At 57.1% G+C, this 23381-nt stretch overlaps 2 protein-coding genes across 2 annotated transcripts in view; one reads left to right on the top strand and one right to left on the bottom strand.

Moving 5' to 3' along the window:
* Padi6 (peptidyl arginine deiminase, type VI) overlaps positions 1–2191 on the top strand; it is a 22179-nt gene extending 19988 nt beyond the window's left edge. The window contains exons 15-16 of the mRNA XM_013033673.1: positions 279–440; positions 1958–2191. Coding sequence (XP_012889127.1) covers positions 279–440; positions 1958–2191 — 396 coding nt within the window. The remainder of the gene's footprint in view (positions 1–278; positions 441–1957) is intronic.
* Positions 2192–5421: 3230 nt separating this feature from the next.
* The window catches only part of Rcc2 (regulator of chromosome condensation 2), a 36386-nt gene continuing 18426 nt past the window's right edge, over positions 5422–23381 (bottom strand). The window contains exons 6-16 of the mRNA XM_013032708.1: positions 19670–19763; positions 16822–16965; positions 14803–14934; positions 14476–14564; positions 13217–13331; positions 10339–10505; positions 9404–9584; positions 9197–9302; positions 8743–8815; positions 7729–7806; positions 5422–7418 (exon numbers count right to left, since the gene is read on the bottom strand). Coding sequence (XP_012888162.1) covers positions 7314–7418; positions 7729–7806; positions 8743–8815; positions 9197–9302; positions 9404–9584; positions 10339–10505; positions 13217–13331; positions 14476–14564; positions 14803–14934; positions 16822–16965; positions 19670–19763 — 1284 coding nt within the window. The 3' untranslated portion in view covers positions 5422–7313. The remainder of the gene's footprint in view (positions 7419–7728; positions 7807–8742; positions 8816–9196; positions 9303–9403; positions 9585–10338; positions 10506–13216; positions 13332–14475; positions 14565–14802; positions 14935–16821; positions 16966–19669; positions 19764–23381) is intronic.

The raw sequence follows: 23381 nt of genomic DNA, 5'->3' as shown, positions 1-23381 counted from the left end.
GTGTGTGTCTGTGTGTGTGTCTGTGTGTGTGTGTGTCTGTGTGTGTGTGTCTGTGTGTGTGTGTGTCTGTGTGTGTGTGTGTCTGTGTGTGTGTGTGTGTGTGTCTCTGTGTGTGTGTGTCTCTGTGTGTGTGTGTCTCTGTGTGTGTGTGTCTCTGTGTGTGTGTGTCTCTGTGTCTCTCCCCCTCCTTCCCTCCTCTTCTCCCCCCCACCTGCCATGGCTCCAGGCACAGAACAGAAGGAGGCTTCCCATTTCTGATACTTGGTGTGTCCCCCCAGAAATGCATCTATCTGAACCGTATTCTCCTGAAGAGAGAGCTGGGCCTGGTGGAGAAGGACATCATCGACATCCCCCAGCTCTTCTACCTGGAGAAGCTCACCAACATCCCCTCAGACCAGCAGACCACCAAACTCTTCGCCAAGCCCTACTTCCCTGACTTGGTGAGGGCCTTGGGGCATCGCTAGCTGGGGAGGGCTGGATCGGGGGTCAGGGCACGGCAGAGGAAATGGGATGAGGGTCTTTTTGCTCTTAGGATGGGAAGTGACCCCAGGAATGGAGGGCTGGGCTTGCAGGCCTTGGGCCAGGCTCTATCCAGGCCAAGTACTTCTGGGCTCTTGCTTAGCCCAGCCTCGCTCATCAGCAGCCTGAGGGTTCGTGGAGGATTCCTTCACTGATGAGAAGCAAGATGTTGGCGGTCCTCAAGGAAGTTTCTTAAGGACAGGGTCTTCTGTTCTGTCCCTAGAGTCCAGAACAGCAATGTCTGGTGCATGGAAATAACATTATTTAGTGAGGATGAATGGAGGGGCCCCTCTGCCAACAGTGGTTTGTATCTGTCCCTCTCCTGCACCTGTGACCTGTCACTTAGGTCTGAAATCTGAGACATCTGCATAGATGCTTTAAACACCTGAGCTCCTCTGGGCCCTGGATACCCAGGCTCCACCCTCACCCAGCACCATGCAAGTGCCCCTGGGAGCCGTTGGGAACCATTGGTTGGCAAGCCAGCTCTGAGGAAGAGTTATAGATAGGAATGGGGCCTAGTGGCTTCCGCCTGTAATCCCAGCTACTTGGGACATGAAGATTGGGTAGTCTGTAGTTCAACCAGGCCAACCCTGGGCAGAAAGTTAGCAAGACTCCATCTCCACCAGCAAGTTCAGTGAGGTAGCCTATGCCTGTCAGTCCTGCTACAGTGGAGACAGATAGGATCTTGGTACAGGTCGGCCCCAGGCCAAAAAATAATGCAAAACCCTGCCTAAAATGAAATAAGACTGAGGGTGTGGCTCATGGTAACACACCTTAAGTTCAAATCTCCTATTGACAAAAATAGGGCGGGGCACTAGAGGCTCACACCTGTAATCCTAGCTATTCTGGAGGCTGAGATTTGAGGATCACTGTTTGAAGTCAGCCAGGGAAGAAAAGTCCCCTTGAGAATCTTCTCGCCAATTAACCACTCAAAACCCAGAAGTGGCACTGTGGCTCAAAGTGGTAGAGTGCTAGCCTTGAGCAAAAGAGCTCAGGGATAATGCCCAGGTCCTGAGTTTAAGCCCACAACCAAAAGAAAAAAGGGTTGATATTACAAGGGTAGAGGAATGGAAGATGTTCAGCACATAGGAATATGGCAAAGCTAAAACTATGGGGCCAGAATAACAGATACAGAAGAAGGAATAAGTAAAACAGCAAGGCCAAATGCTGGCCACACAGAATTTGGGTTTTGCAATTGAGAAATATTAGAGGTACTGAAAATGTGGAAGTTCACGTAAATGGATTAGTAATGTCTGCATTGGCACAGGCCTTGATAGTGGTGCCTCACTGAGATCCATTAGTGATGTCTGCATGGGAGGGGGCTAGTGACTAGTGTTCTGAGCTTGCTCTCCCTCACCTAGCCCATGGCACGATGTACTTGGAGGAAAAGGCATCTTTTTTCCATCCTCAACTAGTCCTTGCTCCCTCTTTCTAACAGCTGCAGATGATCGTGATGGGCAACAATCTGGGGATCCCCAAGCCCTTTGGGCCCCAAATCAAGGGTATCTGCTGCCTGGAAGAAAAGGTCTGCCACTTGCTAGAGCCCCTGGGCCTCCAGTGCACCTTCATCGATGACTTTGACTGCTACCTAACTGACGTCGGAGACTTCTGCTCCTGTGCCAACATCCGCCGGGTGCCCTTTGCCTTCAAGTGGTGGAAGGTGATGCCTTAGCCCCAGGCCTTCCTTGGACCTGAGGCCCTGCTGCACAATGAGGGGCCTGACAATAGACCCCAGCTGCAGGCTTCCTGGTCCAGTGGGGACCCTGGAGAGTCAAGGCCAATATACCCCCTTCCTGCCTGGTTTACCCATCCTTGAGATCCAGTAGAGTGGCCATTACCACCAGCATGAACCCCCTGGAGGGCAAGGGAAGCTAAAGAGGAAATAAAGCTCCAGCCTTTCTGAAAGCATCTTGTGGCAACCTCCTTGCTCCGAAGGAGGGCTGACTGGGGGCAAAGTGCCCCTGCTCCTGATTGGTGGGGTGGCAGGGAGGGGGTGGTGGTGAAGAGCGCGGCTACATCCCTAGCTCTCCTCTTCTACAGTGGGAAGTAGCAGGATTGCTGCCTCCCAGTTCGAGCACTCAGCCATGCTGGGTCCAGGCTCCAGGCTGGTGTAGAGGTTCCCCGTGGGGCCTGGAGATGAGGGGCTGGCCTCAGCAGGTAGAGAACGTAGTCTCCTTAGAGGGACAAGGTAAAGCTAGTCAGGCCTGGGCTGGCCTTTGCTTGGCCCACAGTGTGGCGCTCCAGAAGTGACAGCCAGGGTCCAGTACCAGGACGGAAAGGGGGGAGATGAGCTGTCAGCCCTGAGTTCCTGCTCTGCAACTCCAGGATGCCGTCGAGCCTGTGGCAGGCCTGTGCTGGCGTCAAGGGTGGCAGGCAGGGTTTCGCTGTCCTTTGCTGCTGCTATGAGAGGTAATGGTCCCCCCTCCCCCCTTTCTGGGCTGTCGCCAATTACCTAGCAGGCAGCTCTGCAAGGACTCCCTGCCCCGAGTTCCCTTGAGTTTCAAGGCCTCGAAGTGCAGGCTGCCCCTGCCACATGGTCCAGGCCTGCAGAAGGGGACCTCAGGTTTGGCCAGAGGCTGTGGGGCATATAGGCCCAGGCCAGCTGCCGTTTCAATGTCTCTATCAAACTAGCGGGACTGAGATGGCTGGGCCTGGGGCCACTCCCTAAGATCCTTGACAGCCTGGCTCTGGTGGACTGGCCTTTGTTTGCTCAGGCATCTCAGGTGTGTCCTCCACGCCATTCAAAAGTTCCACACAAGACCTGAACAGGGGCTGGGAAGGTGGCTCAATGGTAGAGCGCTTGCCTTGCATGCATAGGGCCCTGGGCTCGATTCCTCAGCACCACATAAGCAGAAAAAAAGGCCAGAAGTGGTGCTGTGGCTCAAGTGGTAGAAAGACCTGAACAGGCCTAGCCTTTCACTACTTTCAGGCCTGTGGTCTTGGCCTATTAGCAAACACCCAGGGCAGCTGGTTGGAGTCTTCATGGCCTGCGCAGTTATGGGTGCTGTTAACTGGACACCAACAACCATACACGTGGATCTCCTGCTCCTGTTAACAACTCAGCCACCCCAGGCTCAGGCTGCGGGTGAGGGCTCCAGGAAGCCAGCCCTGCTCACTTGTGTACCCCCTACCTGCCAAGGCCAGGGACCCCTCTGCACCCTGCCCATCCTGAGTGAAGAGCTGTCCACTGCACCTGCCACATGAGGGCTCTGGATGTTTTTTTTTTGGGGGGGGGGTCTGGTGGTGGGGCCTGAACTCTGGGCCTGGGCGCTGTCCCTCAGCTCTTCAGCTCAAGGCTAGCGCTCTACCACTTGAGCCACAGCACCACTTCCGGCTTTTTTGTTTTTGCTTATGTGGTGCTGAGGAATCGAATCCAGGGCCTCAGGCATGCAAGGCAAGCACTCTACCACTGAGCCACCTTCCCAGCCCCTCTGGATGTTTTTACTCCAGCCACTGACAAGGCCTGGGCAGGCCCGCCCAGCGGTTCTTATTCCAAAAGCTGGAGACAGCACCTCTGGGGCAGAAGAGCATTGCTGACTTCTGATGCACCCACCTGTCTCCCCGGCCCTCTGTGGGGACACCCGGGGATGGAGAAAGGGGGCATATGGGCGGCACTGGGACTCAACCCCCCATATACACCCATGAAAATGTCAGCACGCATGCCACGCCCCCTTCCCAGTGCCTCCAGCACAGGCCAGGCTGCAAAGGCCAAATTTGCACCCCAAGTGCCAAGTGCACACGGGCTGTCCTGTCTGCTGACAGCAGGCACATCCAAGTCCTCACGGTCCCAAGGTGGGGGGTGGGCGGGGTAGCTTCACGGGTGCCAGGGACAGGGCAAGACTGCTGGCCTGCCAACCCCTCTTCTGGGGCCAGAGGAGCCGCTGACAGGCACTGGCCAACTCTGCTGGCCACACACAATGTACAGCAGGGCACTGCCAAGAGCTGCCAGCATTGCCTGCTGGACTAGGCCCAGGCAGGCAGCTCTTGAAGGCAGAGCTAGAGGCTCTGGGTCTCCACAGAGCTGAGGCAGCTCCTGCAGGGAGGGGCCCAAGGCGGCACCTGCCCCATCCCAGAAGGGGTGGGCTCCCTGCATGCTGGCTGGGTGCTTCTGAGCCAGGGGGTGGCTGAGCTTTTCAGCAGGAGCTCCCAGAGTCACTGCAGCCAGGGCTGGTTCTGGTCTACATCCTCTCAGAACAGCACCTCAGGACTGTTGATGTATAAGGAAGCATGGCCTGAGGGCCCAGCAGTCCCCACGACAGACCCCAGGACCTGGCTCCAGAGGACTGCTTCCTTTTCCAGGCTGGCTAGGTGTTAGCTCTCTCGGCACCAACCTGGTCTCTTGGCGCCCCCTGGCGAGAAGCTGGTCACACAGAAGCTGCAGCCTGGGATAGATGCTCCTGCCTCAGTTTGGGGGTGTCTTTAACACTGCTGGCTCACAGCATTCATAACCACTCATGGGGCTCAGGGTGTGGCTGTCAACCCCCTACCATACAGAAGACCAGTTTATACCACCACCACTACACCCTCAGCGGCCCACCTTCCAGGGGGCCTGGAACTCCGTCATGAGCCACACCCACTCTGCAGAAGGCCCAGAGGAGACCATGAGCATGCTTCTGTGCGTGGCTGTACCCGCCACACTCTATGCCTCGGTGACCCAACGGGCAGGTGGCACCCACCCTCCAAAACGAGTTCAGACCCCCAACTCAAGGGGCCACCAAGGAACTGACCCCATCTCCTTACCCCTCTCAGTCCAAGGATTTCAAGGGGCGGAGTTGGGGGCCAAAGCTCCCCGAGGGCTTTCCAACACTCCCTGCTGTGGGAGCTGTCTTATGGGGCAGGCTGAGAGAAACGGGGCTGCCATACAGGCTTGTTTTTCTGACTGAAAAGAAATGCCAAAGCCCAAACAATGATGCAGTTTATTTAAAATGTTTACTCCAAGAAATATATATATAAAAAAAATAAGACAATTAACAACACTAAACCAGGCACCTTCAGCCAAATCCCAGCGCCGTTTTCATTCCCCTTCACCCTCCGCTCTTCCCAAGACCCTCCTTTCCAGACCCAGAGAGCACATTCCCAGGGGGTCCTCTGGGGGTGTGGGAACCCCAACTCCTATTCTCAAGCATTTTCTCCACGTGGAAATCATGTTACATCTCTATGCCTGGGGGTGGGGTACAGAGGAGGGCGCCGGACCGGCCAGTGACTGCTGGACTGTTGGATTTAGTTGTGTCCCCCAGACCCGAGCCCCCTCAGCCCAGGGCAGCTCCTGGACTGTGACCCGAGCTGGAGGTGACCTCCAGGGTGCAGCTGCTGCGTGGGGAGAGCCCGGGTCCTGCACACTTGAGGCTTCAGTGTGGTGGGGGCAGCCTGGACAGAGGTCAGTTTCACAGAAGCTGAGCTGCGGAAGCCCACGCCCTGTGCTGTCCACGCCCCGTGCTGCTAGCAGTGCAGGTGGGGCAGGGACGGCGTGAATGCAAGCCTCACATCCCATGTAAGACAGGAGGCCATGGGACTGGCGGTACTGTCATGCCCAGCAGGACAAAAGCCACTATGGAGTGATGGGCAGGAGGGCAGGAGAAAAGCAATCCACCAGACAGATCATTTTTGGCATTTTAACTTCGAGACAATGACAAGTGGAAACAATAGCAAAGCAAAAACAAATGCTGAAAACCAGTATGTCATGTTCCTACCCCCCAGTCTCACACTAGGCCCTGCCTTCCCCCACCCCCGGCCCCAGAAGCACCACGGTACTAAAATCTACTTAAAGCACCCAAACCAGTCCAGAGCCCCGGGAACCCAGAGCCCAGCCGCGCTGCCGCCTTGCTCGGGTTCTGGGGAAGGCACCTCGTCACTCACGCCGCACCGTCTGGGGGCCCGGCTTGGGCAGGACACGGGTCAGGGATGCAGGCGGCAGTCTCAGCCACAGAGCAGGGCACTTCTTCTGGAGCCCCAAACATGGAGAGCGCAGGGCAGGGGTCCCAGGCAGGCTGCACCGGAGGCAGTGGGGACAGAGGCAACAGGCTGGTCTGCGGCAGGCGGCCGGAGCACTGGCAGCTGGCTGGTCCATCTCTAAGGAGCTCCCGCTGGTGGCCAGGCAGGGACTTGACAGATAGCCACAAAGCCAGAACCCCCCTTCCCAGATACAAATGTTCCCCACCGCTGCCCCCACCTCCCCCAATCACCTGATTCTCATCTGGACTTATCTTACAGCTGAAGTTGATAAAAATGGTCACAAACGAACCTCAGCGCCCCCACCAGGGGGGACAGGACAGTGCTGACTTTGAGACCAGAGGCGGTGGGGTGCACAAGCAGCCAGGGAAGGAGGCTGGGACAGCGCGGGCGGGTCCCGGCTGAGGGAGAGCAGGCAGGAGACCCGGGTGCTCCACAGCACGCACGTGGCTGCGGAGGGGACCGGCCACCAGGGCCAGCCTCTCCTGTCCTGCGTGGCCCCTTCAGATCACAATGCTACTTACAGCTGGAATGGGAGGTGGGGGCGAGCAGATTTAGGTGAGGGAGAAAAGAAATGCCACTTAAAAAACTTCAACTGCTCAAAGTCTCTGCCTCGTATGTAGGAATGGTAAGTCAACTATGAGCAAATATTTTAATTAAACATTGAGGGGGGAAAAAACCACTTTGGAAAGCATACAGAAAAAGGTAGTTGACGTTGAATCACGTAGAAAACAGAACCTTGGGGAGTCTTAACAAAATGCACCTTCGGTCAACGTCTGCTTCCTAAACCCGGTTGGACTTCCGGTCCCAGTGCACTTGGAATGAGCTGCGGCGAGGGGGCGCCCTCAGAGGGTGCGCGGGTTGTACTCCGGCAGCCTCTTGAGCTTCTCCTTCTCAGTCTCACTCTCGTCCCGTGCGATCACCAAGGAGTGCGAGTAGCCCATGGCCACCTGTGAGGACACACCGGGTCACAGAGAGTGCAGGAAGCACTCAGGCACACGGGTCCCCCAGGACGGCAGAGGACCCCTGGGGACGCCTTGCTGGCGTCAACTGATCGGAACCCCTCCAGCCAGAAATGGGGACCTGCAGCTGACCCACCCGGCCCAGGTCCACCCAGCAGTGCGCTTCCTGGGGTCAGCGCAAGACAAGGCCAGGGCAGGGACAGCTCTCCCGCCAATGGCTGAAGCCAGCGCCTGCTAGCATGGCGACAGGACAGCGGGTCAGGAGAGGGCACCCAACAGGACGCTCACGACAAGTCACCTGCTCTGAGAAGATGCCGTCCAGAGTCTTCACCTCCTGGGCTGCCGTGGAAGACTTGGGCTTATGGTCCCCGTAGCCCTGGTAAGGCAAGCGGAGGGGTGCTCACAAACTGCACAGTCCCAAAGACTACTGTGCCGTTCCCAGGCACCCCACCAGGCGGGAGCCCGAGAGCACACGGGTCCCCCAGCATGTGCTCTCCACCTCAGGAAACCGAGGGGCAGTCACGTGACGGTAGGACACCAGTGGTCTACATCCAGAGGTCTCTACTTCGAGATGCTGCCCAGGAAGCCCAGCACTTCCCTCCAGCTTCAAAGTTCACATTTGTAACAGGGAAAATTGTATTTCAAGCCCATCCACCCTTCTGAGACGCCAAAGGAACTAGGCTAGGCTCCTAGTCTCTCTTTGCTTTCGGGGTTTCCAACTGAGCCGTCTCATAAGGGACAAGTGACAGACACAGGGCAGCTGGGAAGGACCACGCGGACCAGCAACCTCAGCGATGCGTCAGGGGCCAGGCTAATCCCTCTCCTTGCCTCCCTCAGAGCGGGAAGCAGCCAATCAACAGTCAAACTGCCAGAATGAGATGAAGCTAAGCCTGTGCCCGCAGCAGGCAGACACAGGGCTGGCGGGAGTGGGGTGTGAGGAACTCAGCTCTCCACTGAGCACTAGGAGGGAAATGGAAATGTGGCTGGGGACAAGCAAGCAAGGGCCACTGGTTCTAACTGCATGAAATTGTGAGTTTACAACTAGAAAAACAGGCCGGGTGCAGTACCTCACGCTCGTAATCCCAGCTCTTTGTTGTGATTCCCCCCCTCCCCCCCCATGGCACAGCCTCACAGATCCCCGGTGGGAAGGCACCAGCCCAGCACAGTGGATGGTGAAGACTGTCTTCGTCAGCACTGGCCCTGAGACCTAAGGGACCCCAGGTCCACAGAACGGAGCCCACCACCCTCTTTCTTCTTCCCTGTTTCAGAGGTCAGAGGCCGGCCTGGCCTCCAGCCAGTGGCTCAGGCTCACCAGTTCCCCGAAGGTCGGTGACGGACCCCAGCTGATGGTGCTCTCGTCTGCTGCCACGATGATGCTGCTCTTCCTGCAATGGGCAGAGCACGTCACCCCTCCCCCAGCCTGGGAGCACCTTCAGCAGCAGAGGCTGGACTGAGGGCATGTTCATCTGACAACACAACCCCCCCCACAGGGGCCGGGGCTCGGAGACCTCCTTGACCAAGCCCCCGGAGTGAGGTCTAACGGGAAGGGAGGAGGCCACAGAGGGACAAGGAGATAGCTCATGATTCCCAGGGGGTACAGAGCAGAGCCACCCCGGACCCCCCACCCCGCCCCATACTGTAATAACCACCACCAGGTGCTGGCCAAGGAGCTGCTTCTCCCACCACACCCACTGTCCCGCAGACCTGGTGCAGGACAGAGCAGGAGGGAGGGAAGGAACGGAGGAGGGAGGGGCCTTGCCGCCTACCCGCAGGCCAGGCTCCGGATCCTCCAGCCGCAGAGGTCCTGGACTGCTTTCGGGTACATGGTGGACTCCCGGGAGGTGTTGGTGGCCCCCCAGAAAAACAGCCCGCCTGGAGGACACAAGCACAGCGAGCCAGGGGTCAGCCTCTGGATGGGCAGTGGTCTGCGGAGGATGAAGGCCAAACGGGGGCTCTGCATACGGGGCACTGACCCACTTCGCTGACGGCAAACGAGCAGGTGTATCCGGCGTAGATCTGGCACGCCCCTCTCCCGGGGAAGTCGAACAACTTCACCAGGCGAGGCACCATCTCGTCCTTCTGCTCCGCGTGGCCCAGCCGGCCATAGCCACCGAAGCCCCAGGAGAAGACGCGCTTCTGTGAGTCCAGTACCAGCTGCGGGGAGAGACACAGGCTGGCGCCCACAGCTCCCAGCGGGGAGAGGGGCTGGGGGCAGAGGAACCCATGCCTGCGTGGGGCAGGGGTGGAGGGGCACGGCAGGGCTAGTTTGCCCTCAGCACTGCCCGCATGGCAGGAGAGTGGAAGGCCCTGCCTGCCCACAGGTGCAGGGGATGAGCCAGGCAGCCCTGCCCGCGGTCCCGGCTCTCCCTTGGTGTCTTTGGTGTGGAGCAGATGAGAGGAGGGCCAGGGTGTTGCTCAGTGTGGGGCACACATGGGTCCCACCTGTGCTACAGAGAAGATATTGAAAGGACATGGGACCCCAGCGGAGGTAATGGCCTTCCCGGCTCTGGACTGGCAGGAACTGAGCTCCTGGCCCCAGGCACTGGGGACATGGCCCCAGAGAGGAGAGCCTGAGCTAGGGGTCTGTGCACTTGGTCTGCATGACATCGCTCCAGCAGAGGCAGGAAAGACTGACCACAGCTCTCCTAGGATGACCCTTCAGGAAACCACCCCACACTGAGTGCAAGACAGACACCGCTGTTGCCATGTTGCCAGCCAGAGGCAGGAAGCTGCCTGCCTCCGAGCTGGGGCAGCGCGGACGTCACGAGGCAGGTGCTGGCACGGGAGGCAGCTCAGGGGCTCTGGCCAAGCCCAGCTGAGCGGCACGTGGGGTGCCCACGCAGGAGCAGACCCCAGCCGAGCCGCAGTGGGGTGCTGCAGCATGAACAGCAAGGAAGGGGAACCTCACCGTGTGGTTGGCGCCGCAGGCCACGTCCCGCACCACCACGTTGGGGACGGGCAGGATCTGCCCGTCCTTCGTCTTCTCGATGAAGATGGCCACCCGCCGGGGCACCAGCTCGCAGTCATACTCTATCCGCTGCGCCCGGGCGATAAACTTCCCATCCGAGTTGTGTCCTGCGGAGCGGATCTGGCGTCAGTGGCAGCCCGGGCTGCCCACTGCGTCAGCCGCTCCAGCTCCCGTCTGAGCCCAGCTGCCCAGTGGGCCCTGACATGAATGTATGGGGGAAACCCTGTCATTCTGTTAAAAAATGAACTCAATGGAGTAAAAGCATCCAAGAAAGAAAGAGCCGCCGGGTGTGGTGGTGCACACTTGCTGTCCAGCTGAGGGAGCACTGTCCGGGGGCGGCCTGGGACACACAGCAATGCTGTGTCTCAAACCAACAAAACCACATCTTCAAGGACCCCCACACACCAGAGTGTCCACTGGTGACACCCCCGTGCACAACTGCATCTAACTTAGGGAGGGACACAGTGTGAACTCGTGTCTCACTGTGACTGCACTTGCACTAACCAAAGCACGGAACACAGGACACACCCAGGACACACAGGCTGTGCCCACCTGGGTGCTCAGAGCCCGAGGGCCAAGGGGAGACACAACTACAACACACAATCCCGATGTTTCTATGAATGATCAGAAACCGGCAGGCACTGTGTCAAGGGCCACACAGAAGGACCCGGGCTGTCCAGTCCTGGAGGTGGACTGGCGCACGCATGCTCCGGCAGCTGCCACCCCCTGTGCCGTACAGTGAGTGACCAGTGGTCTGACCCTGGGCTTGCGTGCTGCCCAGCATGCTGGCTGCAACTCTGCCAGGCCAAGTAGCCTGGACACTTGCCCACACGCCGAGCCTCCCCAAGTGTGGGCACACTACTTGTGCACACAAGCAGACCACAGCGGGGTTCCCGGCTTGGCTGGAGCTGCTGAGTCTCAGGAGCGGCTCACGTGGCACCAGCTCAAGGCCGCCACACGTGCTTCCCTCCCACGTCCACCCACCTGCCATTTACAAGTCTGAGGGCTGCAAGTGCCCCGTCTTTTCAGGGCTACAAGGGAATGGTGCTGTTACTCATGAACTAAATGAATGGGTAAACAGAGGCATATTAAACTCTTCTGCTGACAAGGTTTCTGTGAGCGGAGGATACTGGGTCCAGCCATCCCAGAACGGGACGTGGTTCCTCAGTCTCCAGAGGGCGGTAGGCATGTATATGTTGGCGGTCATCTTTCCTCCCATCTCCTTTACAGCTTTTCCCGGAGTATGGGGCAACAACTGCTCTGGCTCCTTGGGAGAGCGAGAAACTCCGACAGCCTGTTCACATCCCTGGCCTGATAGAGCAAGTTCATGCAGCCGAGTGGCAGAGGGCAATGCTGGCCTTCTAAGCCATTCTGGTCCTTCTAGGGACCTGTTAGGAGTTCACAGGATTGGAAACCTATTCTTTTTTTTTTGCCAGTACTGAGGATTCATGATTACTCAGGTAGCCTGATCAGATGGTGGTCTGTCACTTGAGCCACACCTCTAGCCTAGCCTTTTCTGGTTATTTTGGGGACCAAGTCTCTTGGACTTTTCTGCCCAGGCTGCTTCTAATTTCTCAACCATCAATAGGATCTCAAGCCTGCCCCCCCTTTCCCCTTTACACTCCCCCCACCCATTGCCACCCCAGAAGCTAGGATTGTAAGCAGGAGCCACCAGCACCCAGCTGGAAGCCTGTTTTTAAGTAAGCTGTGAGTGAAGAGTAAGATTCCATTGATGAAACCAAGCCAGCTTCCCGAACAAGCCTACAAGATACAAACTGAGCAAAGCTGTGCACGGTGCTCCACTGGTGACTGGCAGACCGGGATTGGCTCTGTAAGCATCAGCACCCTGCCTGCCCAGCACCCTCTTCTTGAAGCAGCGTGTGCTTGCTTGCTAAGTAACCTGCTGGTGTGGCTCCCAGGGAGATGTACCCGCAGCAAAAAGCAGACACGCACTTCCAGGGCCTGGGAAGGGGTCCCGAGCACCACCCGAGGGCCATGGCCAAGGAAACCCATGTTACCCTACAGTCCGCAGCTCCCGACATCCAGCATGGATGTGCGTAAGGCGTTGTTCTTTCTTATTCATTTCTGACTTGAGGTATATTTAGTTTCACAAAGTCACTGTTCTTGAAGTCTAAGGCCGGTGCGCTGCTCGGCCTTCTATTTATACTTTGCCATCTGCGCACTTCTAATGACGCAGGGACCCAGCAACCCAGATCCCGGGGGCCGAGCACGAGGCAGCAGCCGGCAGGGGGCGCCCACGCCTCAACCTCCTGCTCAGGAGGAGACTTGTCCCTTGTGTGAGGGGGGAGGAAAGAAAATGGAAGCCTTTGCAAGTTTGGATGGGAAGAGGAACTCTGTGAGTTCCTCTTTTCTGCTGTGAGTCCACAGCGGCAGGGGAAGAAGGGGACCACCACGCCTCTTCCCAGGACACCCTCAGCCCCAGTGGGCTCTCAACTACGGGCCCAGGCCAGGATTTCAGAGCCTTCATCCTGCAGTATTTTCTTTCAACAAAGGCAAATTTGCACAACTGAATCTAGATATGGGTGGTGGTCCTATTTTTCTTTTTCCTCTCTGAAACCCTTACATAAATGCATTTCCAAACAAGAGAAAGGACTCTTTTGTCAGACTCCAGCCCTCTCTCAAGGAGAGAGCACTGTGCCCAGCTGGTGAGGACATGCAGTTCTGCTAACTGTGAGACCCACTAATGGACAAAGGCCATTATCTGAGATCCATTACCCGCATTCCTAACACACGTGTGCAGCCCGACACTGCTAAACATACGGTTAAGGTTACAGAGCCGTTAAAGGCGTTTCCATACCCAGCTGGCCAAACTCAGGGCACCCGAAGGAATAGAGATTTCCTTTGCAGTCCATTATCATACTGAATTCAGCCCCACAGGCCATCTTGGTAATTGGCTGGCCGTTGTACATTATCTGAAAAGAAGAGACAGCAGAGTTTCAAACATTCTTTAAAAGACTGATAAAGAGTCTCCCTGTTCCCCTGTGATGGCACGCAGCAATTACGAGGTTACCGAGAATTGACAGACATGGACAACATAGAACTCAAAGAGACTCTTCCAGGCAGAGCAGAGGTCTGAGAAAAGCAACACCTGCTCTGGGGTTCTGGACCCCAAGGAGCCCACTAGCAGGCCCCACACATCCTGGTGTCCACAGCGGGAACATGAGCTGGGAAGGACATTCACTCCAGAACTGGCGCCCAGGTAGTGGGCCCGCCCAGCAGTTGGGACGGGCCACTTCTCGTACAATGACAGCCGCTTGGCATAGGGCATTAACTGATAGTGTGAACGGGGAATAAAGCATGAAGGGGTTGAAAATAGGGAAACTGGAGAAAGAAGGCAGCAAAGGATGCACAAAACAGTAAGGACCTGGAAAAGCCCCCATGGGACTGGAGGATGAAGGGACAGAACTGCTGGGGCAGGTGAGCTAGACGATCCGGGTAGAGGAGCAAGCCCCCTGCCTCACAGCACATGGCCACCACGCAGGGGCACTGCCAATCTTCCAGCCCCAGAAAGAAATCCCAGGCCCTCTCCCTTGCCTAAGCCAGGAGTCGGCATTTGTCTTCCTGCCACCCAGCACCAGGAGTGCACTCATCAGGGACAACCCCCTCCCAACTAATCACAAGTTCCTGAGACTGTTACCCAGAGATGCTTCTAACGTTCCAAGCATCTGACAGAGGGCTGTGAACACTAGGTGTGTGCAGAACTTACACCCTCCGACACACACTTTCTTTGGACTAGGACAGACTTCTGCACACTTTTGTCGGTCATGGGGCTTGAACTCTGGTCCTGGGCGCTGTATCTATAATTTTATTTTTGCTCAAGGAGAGCACTCTCCCACTTGAGTCACAGTACCCCTCTGATTTTCTGGTGGTTTACTGGAGATAAAGCATCTCACACTTTCCTGCCCCGGCTGGCTTTGAACCACGATCCTCAGATCTTAGCCTCCTGAGTAGCTAGGATTATAGGGGTGACCCACTAGCACCCAGCTTGCACACACTTTTCCTTTGAAGGGAACCACATGTCTGTCGGCCTGACCACAGTACGCGTGATGACGTTACCTGTGCAGGACTGGGGACGGCGTCTGTCTGGTTGCCGAGGCCCAGCTGCCCCATCTTGTTCTCCCCAAAAGCGAACACGGAGCCCGTTTCTGGAAGGAGAGGAAAGTGTTACAGAAGGGAAAGGAATGTCGCGGCGCCCAAATCACAGGAAAGCACACTGCAGAACGGCGAGGTGGCGATTGGTTTGAGCACTAGCGGCTATTCAAGGCCCTAGGGAGCCTTCTTAGGCCCTCACCACCCTCAAGAAGCCACCAAGCTGTCCAGGGCACCCTGAAGGGAGCCACTCCGGGACTCTGCCCCCCCCAGCTGGGAGCCGCGCCTCCTTACCAGTCAGTGCCAGGGTGTGGTTGCGCCCGCACGCCGCCAGCACAATCACCTCCTGGCTGAGGGCCTCGATGAGTCTGGGAGCTTCCACCCTCTTGGTGTCGCCGTGGCCCAGCTGCCCCTTCTCATTGCGACCTGCAAGCCACGAGGGGCCGAGGGGCCGCTCACGAGTGTTCTCAGAGAGACCACCTGTGTTCCCAGTGTGCAGCTTCCAAACCCCAGGAGGCCAGCTCCTGCCAGCCCCCTCCCCGGCATCCTCCACAGCGGTGGGAAACCAAGAGCACCCCAACCCGTGCTACGACCGGAACCCTAAGAAACACCCCTGTGTGGCCGGCACTGGCTCCGGCGCCTGCCAGCGTGGTCCCTGCAACTCCTCCTCTCCAGGGCACTGGTGGCCACCCACCCACATTTCACCCACCAGACCATTGAGTGCCCCCCCGCCCCCTCCATCCTTCCTCCTATCTGCCACTCCTAACTGCCAACACAACCAAGCCCCGTGATCCTGCCTGGATGTCCCCAGCTCTGAGCTGAGCCGTGGCGGCAGCCCGGCCCCACAGAGGCTCGAGGATGGACCCAGGGGACCAGGATGTGCCAAGACCTCGGCGATACCAGGGCCTCTGGGAAAACCAAATTCTGCTCAAGACAGGTTGGGCTACAAGGATCTGGACACTGCCTCCCCACGCCCTCCCAGAGAACACACATGCAAGCCACACTGGAGGACCCGTGGAACTTTCCAGAGCTCCTCTGTGCCAGGGGTGGGGGCACTCTCCCTGCCACAGGAGAAACCTTGAGAACAGTCACCAGGCTGAACACCAGTTGGAGGTGAGTGGGCAACTGACACAGGAAGCTCACTCAGGGGTGGTGTGTAGACTGGGAGCAGGCCCCAGGGCCAGCACTCGCTGCCCATGTTCTGGGAAAGGCACAGCATGCAGAACACAGGGCACCCGTCACCCTGTTGGCTCAGCAACGGGGGTGGCAAGGCCCAAGAGGCATTCTCCTCTCTCCTGCTCGTGCTCAGGTATTCCAGAGCCCCACCGGTGGACCATGACACGTGCCTGGACCCAAAACACCGCTGCATGCCGGGTTCCCTGGCGCGGGGACCTCTGCCACACAGCAGAGCCCTGTCTAGAACCTGGACATCCACGCAGCTCAGCAGAGATCAGAGAAAAGGCCATTTTCCGTTGGGAGCACTCACATAACTGCAAGCAGGAGGTGACGGGAGGGCCACACACGAAGACAGCCAGAAGGAAACAACCCGGGGGGAAGCGTGGCATGTCAACAGCCCGCGAAGGATATAAATTTGGGCCACACATAACTTGTTTGGGGGATTTTTTCTTCTTTTTTTGGTTAAAAACAGAATCACAAAATTAGCAGAGTGCAGAAAAGACAACAGATGTTAATGTATTTGGACTTTGGTACAACAGCTCATGAAATCACAAAAAAAAAAAAAAAAAAGGCTCCAAGAAACAGAAATAAAAATGAAGTCATATGGACTCTAACAGTCAATGGCTAGGTGCCATCGTTAACACCTGTAATCCCAGCTACCCCAGGCCGAGATCTGAGGATCAGGTTTGAAGCCAGCCTAAGCAGGAAATCTGTGAAATTCCTTATCTTAAACTACTGAGATGGCAGGAGTGGAGCTGTGGCTCAAGTGGTAGAATGCTAGCCTTGAGCAAAAAAAAAAAAGAAAAGAAAAGAAAGAACCTTTAGGAACAGCGCCCAGTCCCTGAGGGCAGAGTCCACACACCCAGCTGGAGGGGCCTCGGTCAACACCTGTGACCCACACGGAGCAGGAAGAGCAGAAGTCACAGGACAGGAGCCACCCCAAGGTGGCTTCTCTTCCCCAAGGGAGAGAGAGAGCGCCCGAGAAACAGACCCTGGTCTCAGTGAGCCACAGAGCGCCAGGGCTGTGGGAGGGAAGCCAGCCCGATGGGAGGGGCCTCCGTGTAGGAAGGAGAGGGGGTGGAGGCCCGGGAACGCTCTCAGCGCGCTCTACGAGGCGCAGCAGGCGCGGGTACTTACCCCAGCTCCACAGCTTCCCTTCCGTGGTGATGAGGAGGCTGTGCGCTGCGCAGGAACCCGAGACCACGGTCCGCACGCGGACCCCCGACAGGCACCCATACCTGTGGGGACCCCACAGGTTCTGACCGAGATTGCGGTACGCAGCTGCGGGGACAAGAATGTGAGTCACCTTGTGAACAGATGCCTGGAGGACGCACGGCCACGCCATGGCTATCGGGGCACTTCCCTCGGGGAGGACACCGGCCCAGCCTGGTGGCCACGAGCGCACAGCACAGTCACCGCTCTGTGCTGAGGGCCACAGGCAGGGGCCGTAGGAGCGCTGGCAGCCCCAGGGTCACTGGTCACCTTTGCACTGGCACTGCCAGCCCCAGCCCGAGCCCTGGCCGAGTCAGAGCCCTCAGGGAGCATACAAGTGCAGGCCCAAGCCCAGGCTCCTGCCAGCCCTGCTCCCCGTGCTCCCCACAGCACTCCTGCCTCCACCCTGGGCCTGCTCTGCACCCAGAGGTCCCCCCGCCCCCACGCTTCTCAGGCATCTCAGCCAACCTATCTTCAGACTCCTGGGGAAGCCTGTATTGGATTTTGGGATGTCCAATTCCCAGTGTGTCCATCCCTGCCAGAAGCAGCAACGCGGTGGCCTGCTGTCCCTTGCCCAGGACTCACAGATGCCTGGCCCATGGTGAGCGCACATCTGCCAGCGGCTGAGTTCTCCCTCCACAGCCCCATTTCACCCTACTGCACACAGCCGTGTCCCATGCTGGGCTCTGCAGAGCACTCGTACACAGTGGCGGCTGTTGTGAGAGGGCAGCCACCGCGGCTCACGTAGGAACGCATGCAAGAGCTTGTGTTCTCCATCTGTCACCTGTGAGGTGCCGGTCATGCCCACTCTGCCCAGGTAGAGGGCGCCACCTGCTCTCCTTCTCAGGCTGTAGAGCCCATCAGAGCTTCAGGGAAGTCTGTGCCACACCTCTCCTATAAGGTGGGAGGTGCAGCAAACTAAGAAAGAGCTGGGGGTGCTGGGAAGGTGGCTCAGTGGTAGAGCGCTTGCCTTTAATGCATGAGGCCCTGGGTTCGATTCCTTAGCACCATATAAGCAGAAAAAAAAGCCAGAAATGGCGCTGTGGCTCAAGTGGTAGAGCGCTAGCCTTGAGCGGAAGAGCTTAGGGACAGCGCCCAGGCCCAGAGTTCAGGCCCCACGACCGGACCACCCCCCAAAAAAAGCTGTGGGCCAGCTACTCAAACTAGGAGAAGCTAGGGCAATATCTGGGTCACAGAAAAAGCAGGGGCTGCCATCAGGAATGGCACAGCTGCTACAACGCCCCATACAGGGACAGCAGAACCTGACGAGGAAGCTCTGCTGTCCACAGCCCAGCTGGCAGGGCAGGAGCTGCGGCCTGCTCATGGGGACGTGGGCTGCCTTGCCAAGGTGCCTCTTCCTGTGGAGGGGCTGGCACAGACTCAACTCATGAGCACAGCCAGGTATCCCCTGGGGATCCAAGTCAGTTAACAGCCAACTGTGATCACACACACACACACAGGACACTGGTGGCTCACACCTGCAATCCTAACTACTAAGGAGGCTGAGATCTGAGGATCACGGTTTTTTTGAAGCCAGCCTGGGCAGGAAAGTTCATCTGTCAGAGTCTCATCTCCAAATAACCAGCAGAAAGTCATAAATGGAGGTAGGAGAACTCCAGCCATGAGCAAAAAGCCAAGAGTAAGGACTTAAATCCCTGAGTTCAAGCTCCATTATTGGCACAAAATCCAAAACCAAGCCAAACAAAACCATGTCAGGAAAGCAAAACAGGCTGTGTTGGGGAGGGAGGGAGGGAGGGAGGGAGGGAGGGAGGCAGGCAATGGGGGAGGGTGGGTTTACCCAAGCTCTGTCTGAGAACAGTGAAATCACACATGCCACCTGCACAGGAAGAAACTTCAGGAAGGGGAACTGGAGTGAAGGCCACTTCCAAGGTGAGCTCAGGAAGGGCAAAATTTGCTTGACAAAGGCCAAGTCTGCCCTGCACCCACTACACGGCTGCTGGACCGTGTAGACCCTCAGCAGCCCAAGGGGAGCAGAGGGACATCTGCTGAGCAGCAGGCAACAGGGCCCATGCTGCGGCTCTGCCCGGTGTGCCTCTAACTGTGGGTGGGCACTCCACACAGACAGGCCCCAGCCGCCCCAGCACCAGGGCTGTGCCTCAGACAGGAGCAGTCCCTGAGAGCCGGCTGCCCCGCCAAGCAGGCATCTGGCTCCAGGGAAGCAGCCAGCAGTCAGGTCCTGAGCAGACTCACAACCCTCCAGGGGCTGTGTCTAGGCACAAGGGTGCGGCAGTGTGCAAATATTTGCTCCCAGTAAAGCGGTACTAGAAGGCACTTCGGGCATCTCTCCAACTGAAAACCAAAAAGCCATAAAACATGGCAACCTGCCAGCCTTCTGTTGGAGGGGCGTGGGCCTCGGCAAAGAGATCAGGTCTGCATGGGGGGGAGGGGGGTTGCACAGGGCGGCTGGCCCCCTTGGCCAGTGCCCTCTAGTATTGGTTGGTTATTCTCTTGGCCCAGTTCCCGCACCAACATGGACTTCAGTGACGCCCGGCCTGCAGCACATAGTCCCGGCCTCCTTGTAGAGGAAGTGGTGACAGGAGGAGGAGAGGTGCCTGGGCCTGTCTGAGGAAACTAGCTGCCTGGGTGGTGTCATCTTAATGGAAATGCACCCGGCACAAGTCACTCCAGCGGCCGCGTAGCCTCCGATGCACCTGTGCACACTGACAGCACCTATCTGGCGTGTGCCAGGGCTGCCTTGGGCACAGACACAAGAAAACATCCAAACAAGCTGTTTCAGAGCCCAGCTGCATACCTTGCTGTTTAGGCACTTCCTTCCGACCGATCAAGTCCCAGTTGGTTGCCCCAAAAATCAGCAGCTGCCCTTTGCACTTAGACCCTTCGAGTTTCTATAGGGAGAGAGGGGAGGAATTAGTCCAAGGTGTTCCCAGCTTCCCAAGGCTGTCCTAGGAAGCAATGGAAAGGAACTTTGTTTGTGACAAGGTCTCCTGTGTCGCCCCAGGCTGGCTTCCAGCTCCCAGCATGTCTCAGCCTCCTGAATGTCAGGACCAGAGCGCGGCCTCCCTACTCCAAAGCCCTGGGGTCAGGTGCCTCCTGTTGTCTCTGGCCATCCCTGTACCAGCACCATGCCCTTGACCCATAGCCTTTCCCTGGGGAGTTGGGAGGGACAGAGATGATGACCAACTTCCCCAGGGGAAGGGCAGGGGACGCGGGCCATTTCCAACTAAAACACTAACACTCCACTCCTCAAGCTGTCACCAGAGCTGCCGACCCCTGAACGCCCACTTCAGTTGGTGGCATCTTGGAGCCACTGTCCAACTTGACTGTACTCGCTTCTCAGCACTTCACCCTCTCAAATACCACTTGCCTGGCATGCATATGGCCCTGGATTCTGGGTGCTATGCAGACATGCATGCAGTCAAAGTGGGTTGTGGTTAAAGACCCCCATAGTGCCTCCAGGTTCATGTCCACAACCATCAAATTCCATCTCCGCCATTTGGCCCGTCACACCTGGTCACAACCATGCTGCAGGAGGGAAGGCCACCCATCCACAGGGCCCATCTGGAGTGGGCAGTGCCGGCACAGCACGGATATCACCTTGGCCCACTGAATTATTCAGAGCTGCCCTTCTGCAGAGCTGAGGTCCTCCCCCCCACCCCCGTGCCTAGCCTCGGGTTACCTGAATGGGAGCCTGCTTTCCTCTGCTATCTCCCCATTTCACTTAGAAGCAGGTGTGGCTTGGCCCACGTATCCATCAGGGTCCCCATAGAAGGGGCTAAGCCCCAGGGATGAAGAGGGCACCAGAAGGATCCTCAGGCCAGGCAGCCAGAGGTTCAAAACATCATTACCATATAACCATATCGCTATAATGCTTGTCATTAACAGAGCAATGATGGTGCTGGGAAGGTGGCTCAGGGGTGGTGTTTGCCTCGCATGCACGAGGCCCTGAGTTCGATTCCTCAGGACCACATAAGCGGAAAAAGCCAGAAGTGACGCTGTAGCTCCAGTGGGAAAGCGCTGGCCTTAAGCTAAAGAGCTGAGGGACAGCGCCCAGGGGCTGAGTCTGATCAGAGCAGGAGCCCAGCCAGCACCTGCAGCAGGAATGGGTTAAGACGTGAGAGGCCTTCAAGCCAGCTAAACATTTTCACACACCCCACCTTTCTTTCCCCAGTGGCTGGCTCCACAAAGGACCTGGGCTGTTCCAAGTTTCTCTAGTCTAGGCCCCGTATCCCCGAGGGGAGTGGCTGTGCATCACATCACAGCTACCGATGCCAGCATCTGCCACACACCCTCACCTTCATCACCCCACAGCTTACTGCTTCCTCCACCTCATGCGGAATGGAAAACTTAATTAAAGGTCAGGAGGTGGCTCGTTGTTGGAGCATGCCAGGCCTTGGACCCAATCTCAACATGAAAGTAAATAAGCAGGAAGCCAGAGGCTGTTCAAGGCTTCATTACCAGCCTCCACGGATGGGCCAGGAGACGGTTTAGGGGGTGAACTGGTCTCTCTCTCTCTGACACCACTCCTGTCTGAAGGCCACAGACAGGCTTGAAAACAATCCCGACAGGATGTATGAACTGCATCTCAACCTCCTGCCTGCCAACAACTGGCTGTGAGTGTGACCTAGGCCCAGGTGAGCAGCCATGGCAGAAAAACACACTAAGCAACTTATGGACTACTACCTGTGAACAAGAGGCATGAGAGCTGACCTGTCCCTGCACACGCACTCAGGAGCCTGAAAGACCACCAAAAGCCAAGTCCCTGATGCAAATCTGCTCCAATACTGCTTGTCTGGCTATCAACTCTATTGATCTGGTTCTTTCACATCAGACAGGTTTGTCTCAGGCTCCATAAAACCTTAGCAACCCCAGACTAGGAAAGAGCCACAGACCTGGACACCCGCACTGCTCACTTGTTTCCAAGGACTTAGCCAAGATTGCACATGTGTGATCTGCTCGGCCAGGCTCTGAGGTCCCTGGCAGTCAGGGCTGAAGGAGCGCTCAGAGGCCACAATGCCCACCAGACACAGCCACACTCGAAGCTAGGCTGCACAACTGAAGGCACCATCTCTCCCTGACAGCTTTGCCCCTCAGCAATCTGGCCCCTGGTTCATCTTTCCCACCCCACCACCAGCAGACTCCAGGTGAGAGAAGGCAGAGGCCACAGGTTCTCTCAAGGCCCACCTCCAGCAACTGGACTGGAGGGGCTTGTAAATGCTCCTTCTGGAAGAGCTGGTACCAAGTCCTTGGGTTCAGGGACATCCTTCAGGACAAGAGGTATACTACCCACCTAGGCCTGCTAGCAGGGAATGAATGAGCTGCAAGGTCCAGCCCCCACCCAGGCCCAAACATAACAGATCCTCTTGGAAATGTGGGGTATGCACTCTGCACGGGGCATGAAAGAGCACCACCTTTAAACCTGCATGGTCACCTAGACTTGCAATCCTAGGATGGTGAGCCAAAGGGTATAAGAACCAAAGGGTCTACTCAACAGCCCCTGAGATGAGAAAATCTGGAAGAGATGACTTTGAAATTCCTGCTTCTAAGCCAGGAATAACGGTTCACTCCTGTAACTTCAACACCGGGAAAGTAGTAGGAGAATCATGAGTTTGAGGCCAGCCTGGACTACAAGAAAACCAAAATTCACTTACTAGCTTATTCTGCTTCCACACATGCACACAAACTAGGGGTTAGCTATACAGAGATGGGCTCTCTCCTAAGACCCAGCCATCTGCAGGGCTGGGGTACCCTGCCACCACCTTCTAGGGTGACTCTCAGCAGGGGAGACTTCATTTCCTGACATCAGAACTGGAGCCAAGCAGCAGACAGCTAGGCTATTCAGTGCGGTCTGGCCTTTGCAAAGGCAGGCAGAACACAGGAGGCTGGGCTGCTTTAGTTCTGTTCTAGCACACACTGGGGATGACAGAGAACAGGTCCTGGGCTCCCAAGCTCAAAACTCTGCTCTGGACCCCTGCCAGGTCAGACCTGGCAAGGCCTTCTGACAAGGGCTCTCCACATCTGGCTCAAACCCTCTATCTGTGGGGAAGGCAGCTGTGAAGCATTTTCCCCTCATAGTTTGCAATGCCCTTAAGGATCTACCATGCTTCTCAACCATCTAGGCAAGGCCCTCACTTGGGACCCCGTCCAGGCTCCTAACCCCTGGGGCACTGCCTGAGCAGCAGGGAGACCCTAAGGCCTGGCATCCGTAACTGCTTCTGGAGCATGCACACCGGGAGAACACCACTCCCCCACCGCTGGTCTGGCTCTAAAGCCCATGAGGAAGTTCCATCTATCGTTTTCCTAGAATTATCATAGAATGTGCTAGAGGTCTGTCTTCCACCCCCCCACCCCAAAAAGATGTCCCACGCCAAATCTGCAAAAAGTTCTGCTGGGGATGGTCTCCGACCCCGCGGGCAGGCTCCTCAGGTTCTTAAGTCGAGTGGGCCTCGACCATCGAGGCCACTCGAGCAACCCAAGCCCATCCGCGTTGTGAGGGGTACCCCCCC

This window comes from Dipodomys ordii, unplaced genomic scaffold (genome assembly GCF_000151885.1).
Source record: "Dipodomys ordii isolate 6190 unplaced genomic scaffold, Dord_2.0 Scaffold6, whole genome shotgun sequence".
NCBI classification, from domain to species: Eukaryota; Metazoa; Chordata; class Mammalia; order Rodentia; family Heteromyidae; genus Dipodomys; species Dipodomys ordii.
This window is presented reverse-complemented; position numbering and strand designations above follow the sequence as displayed.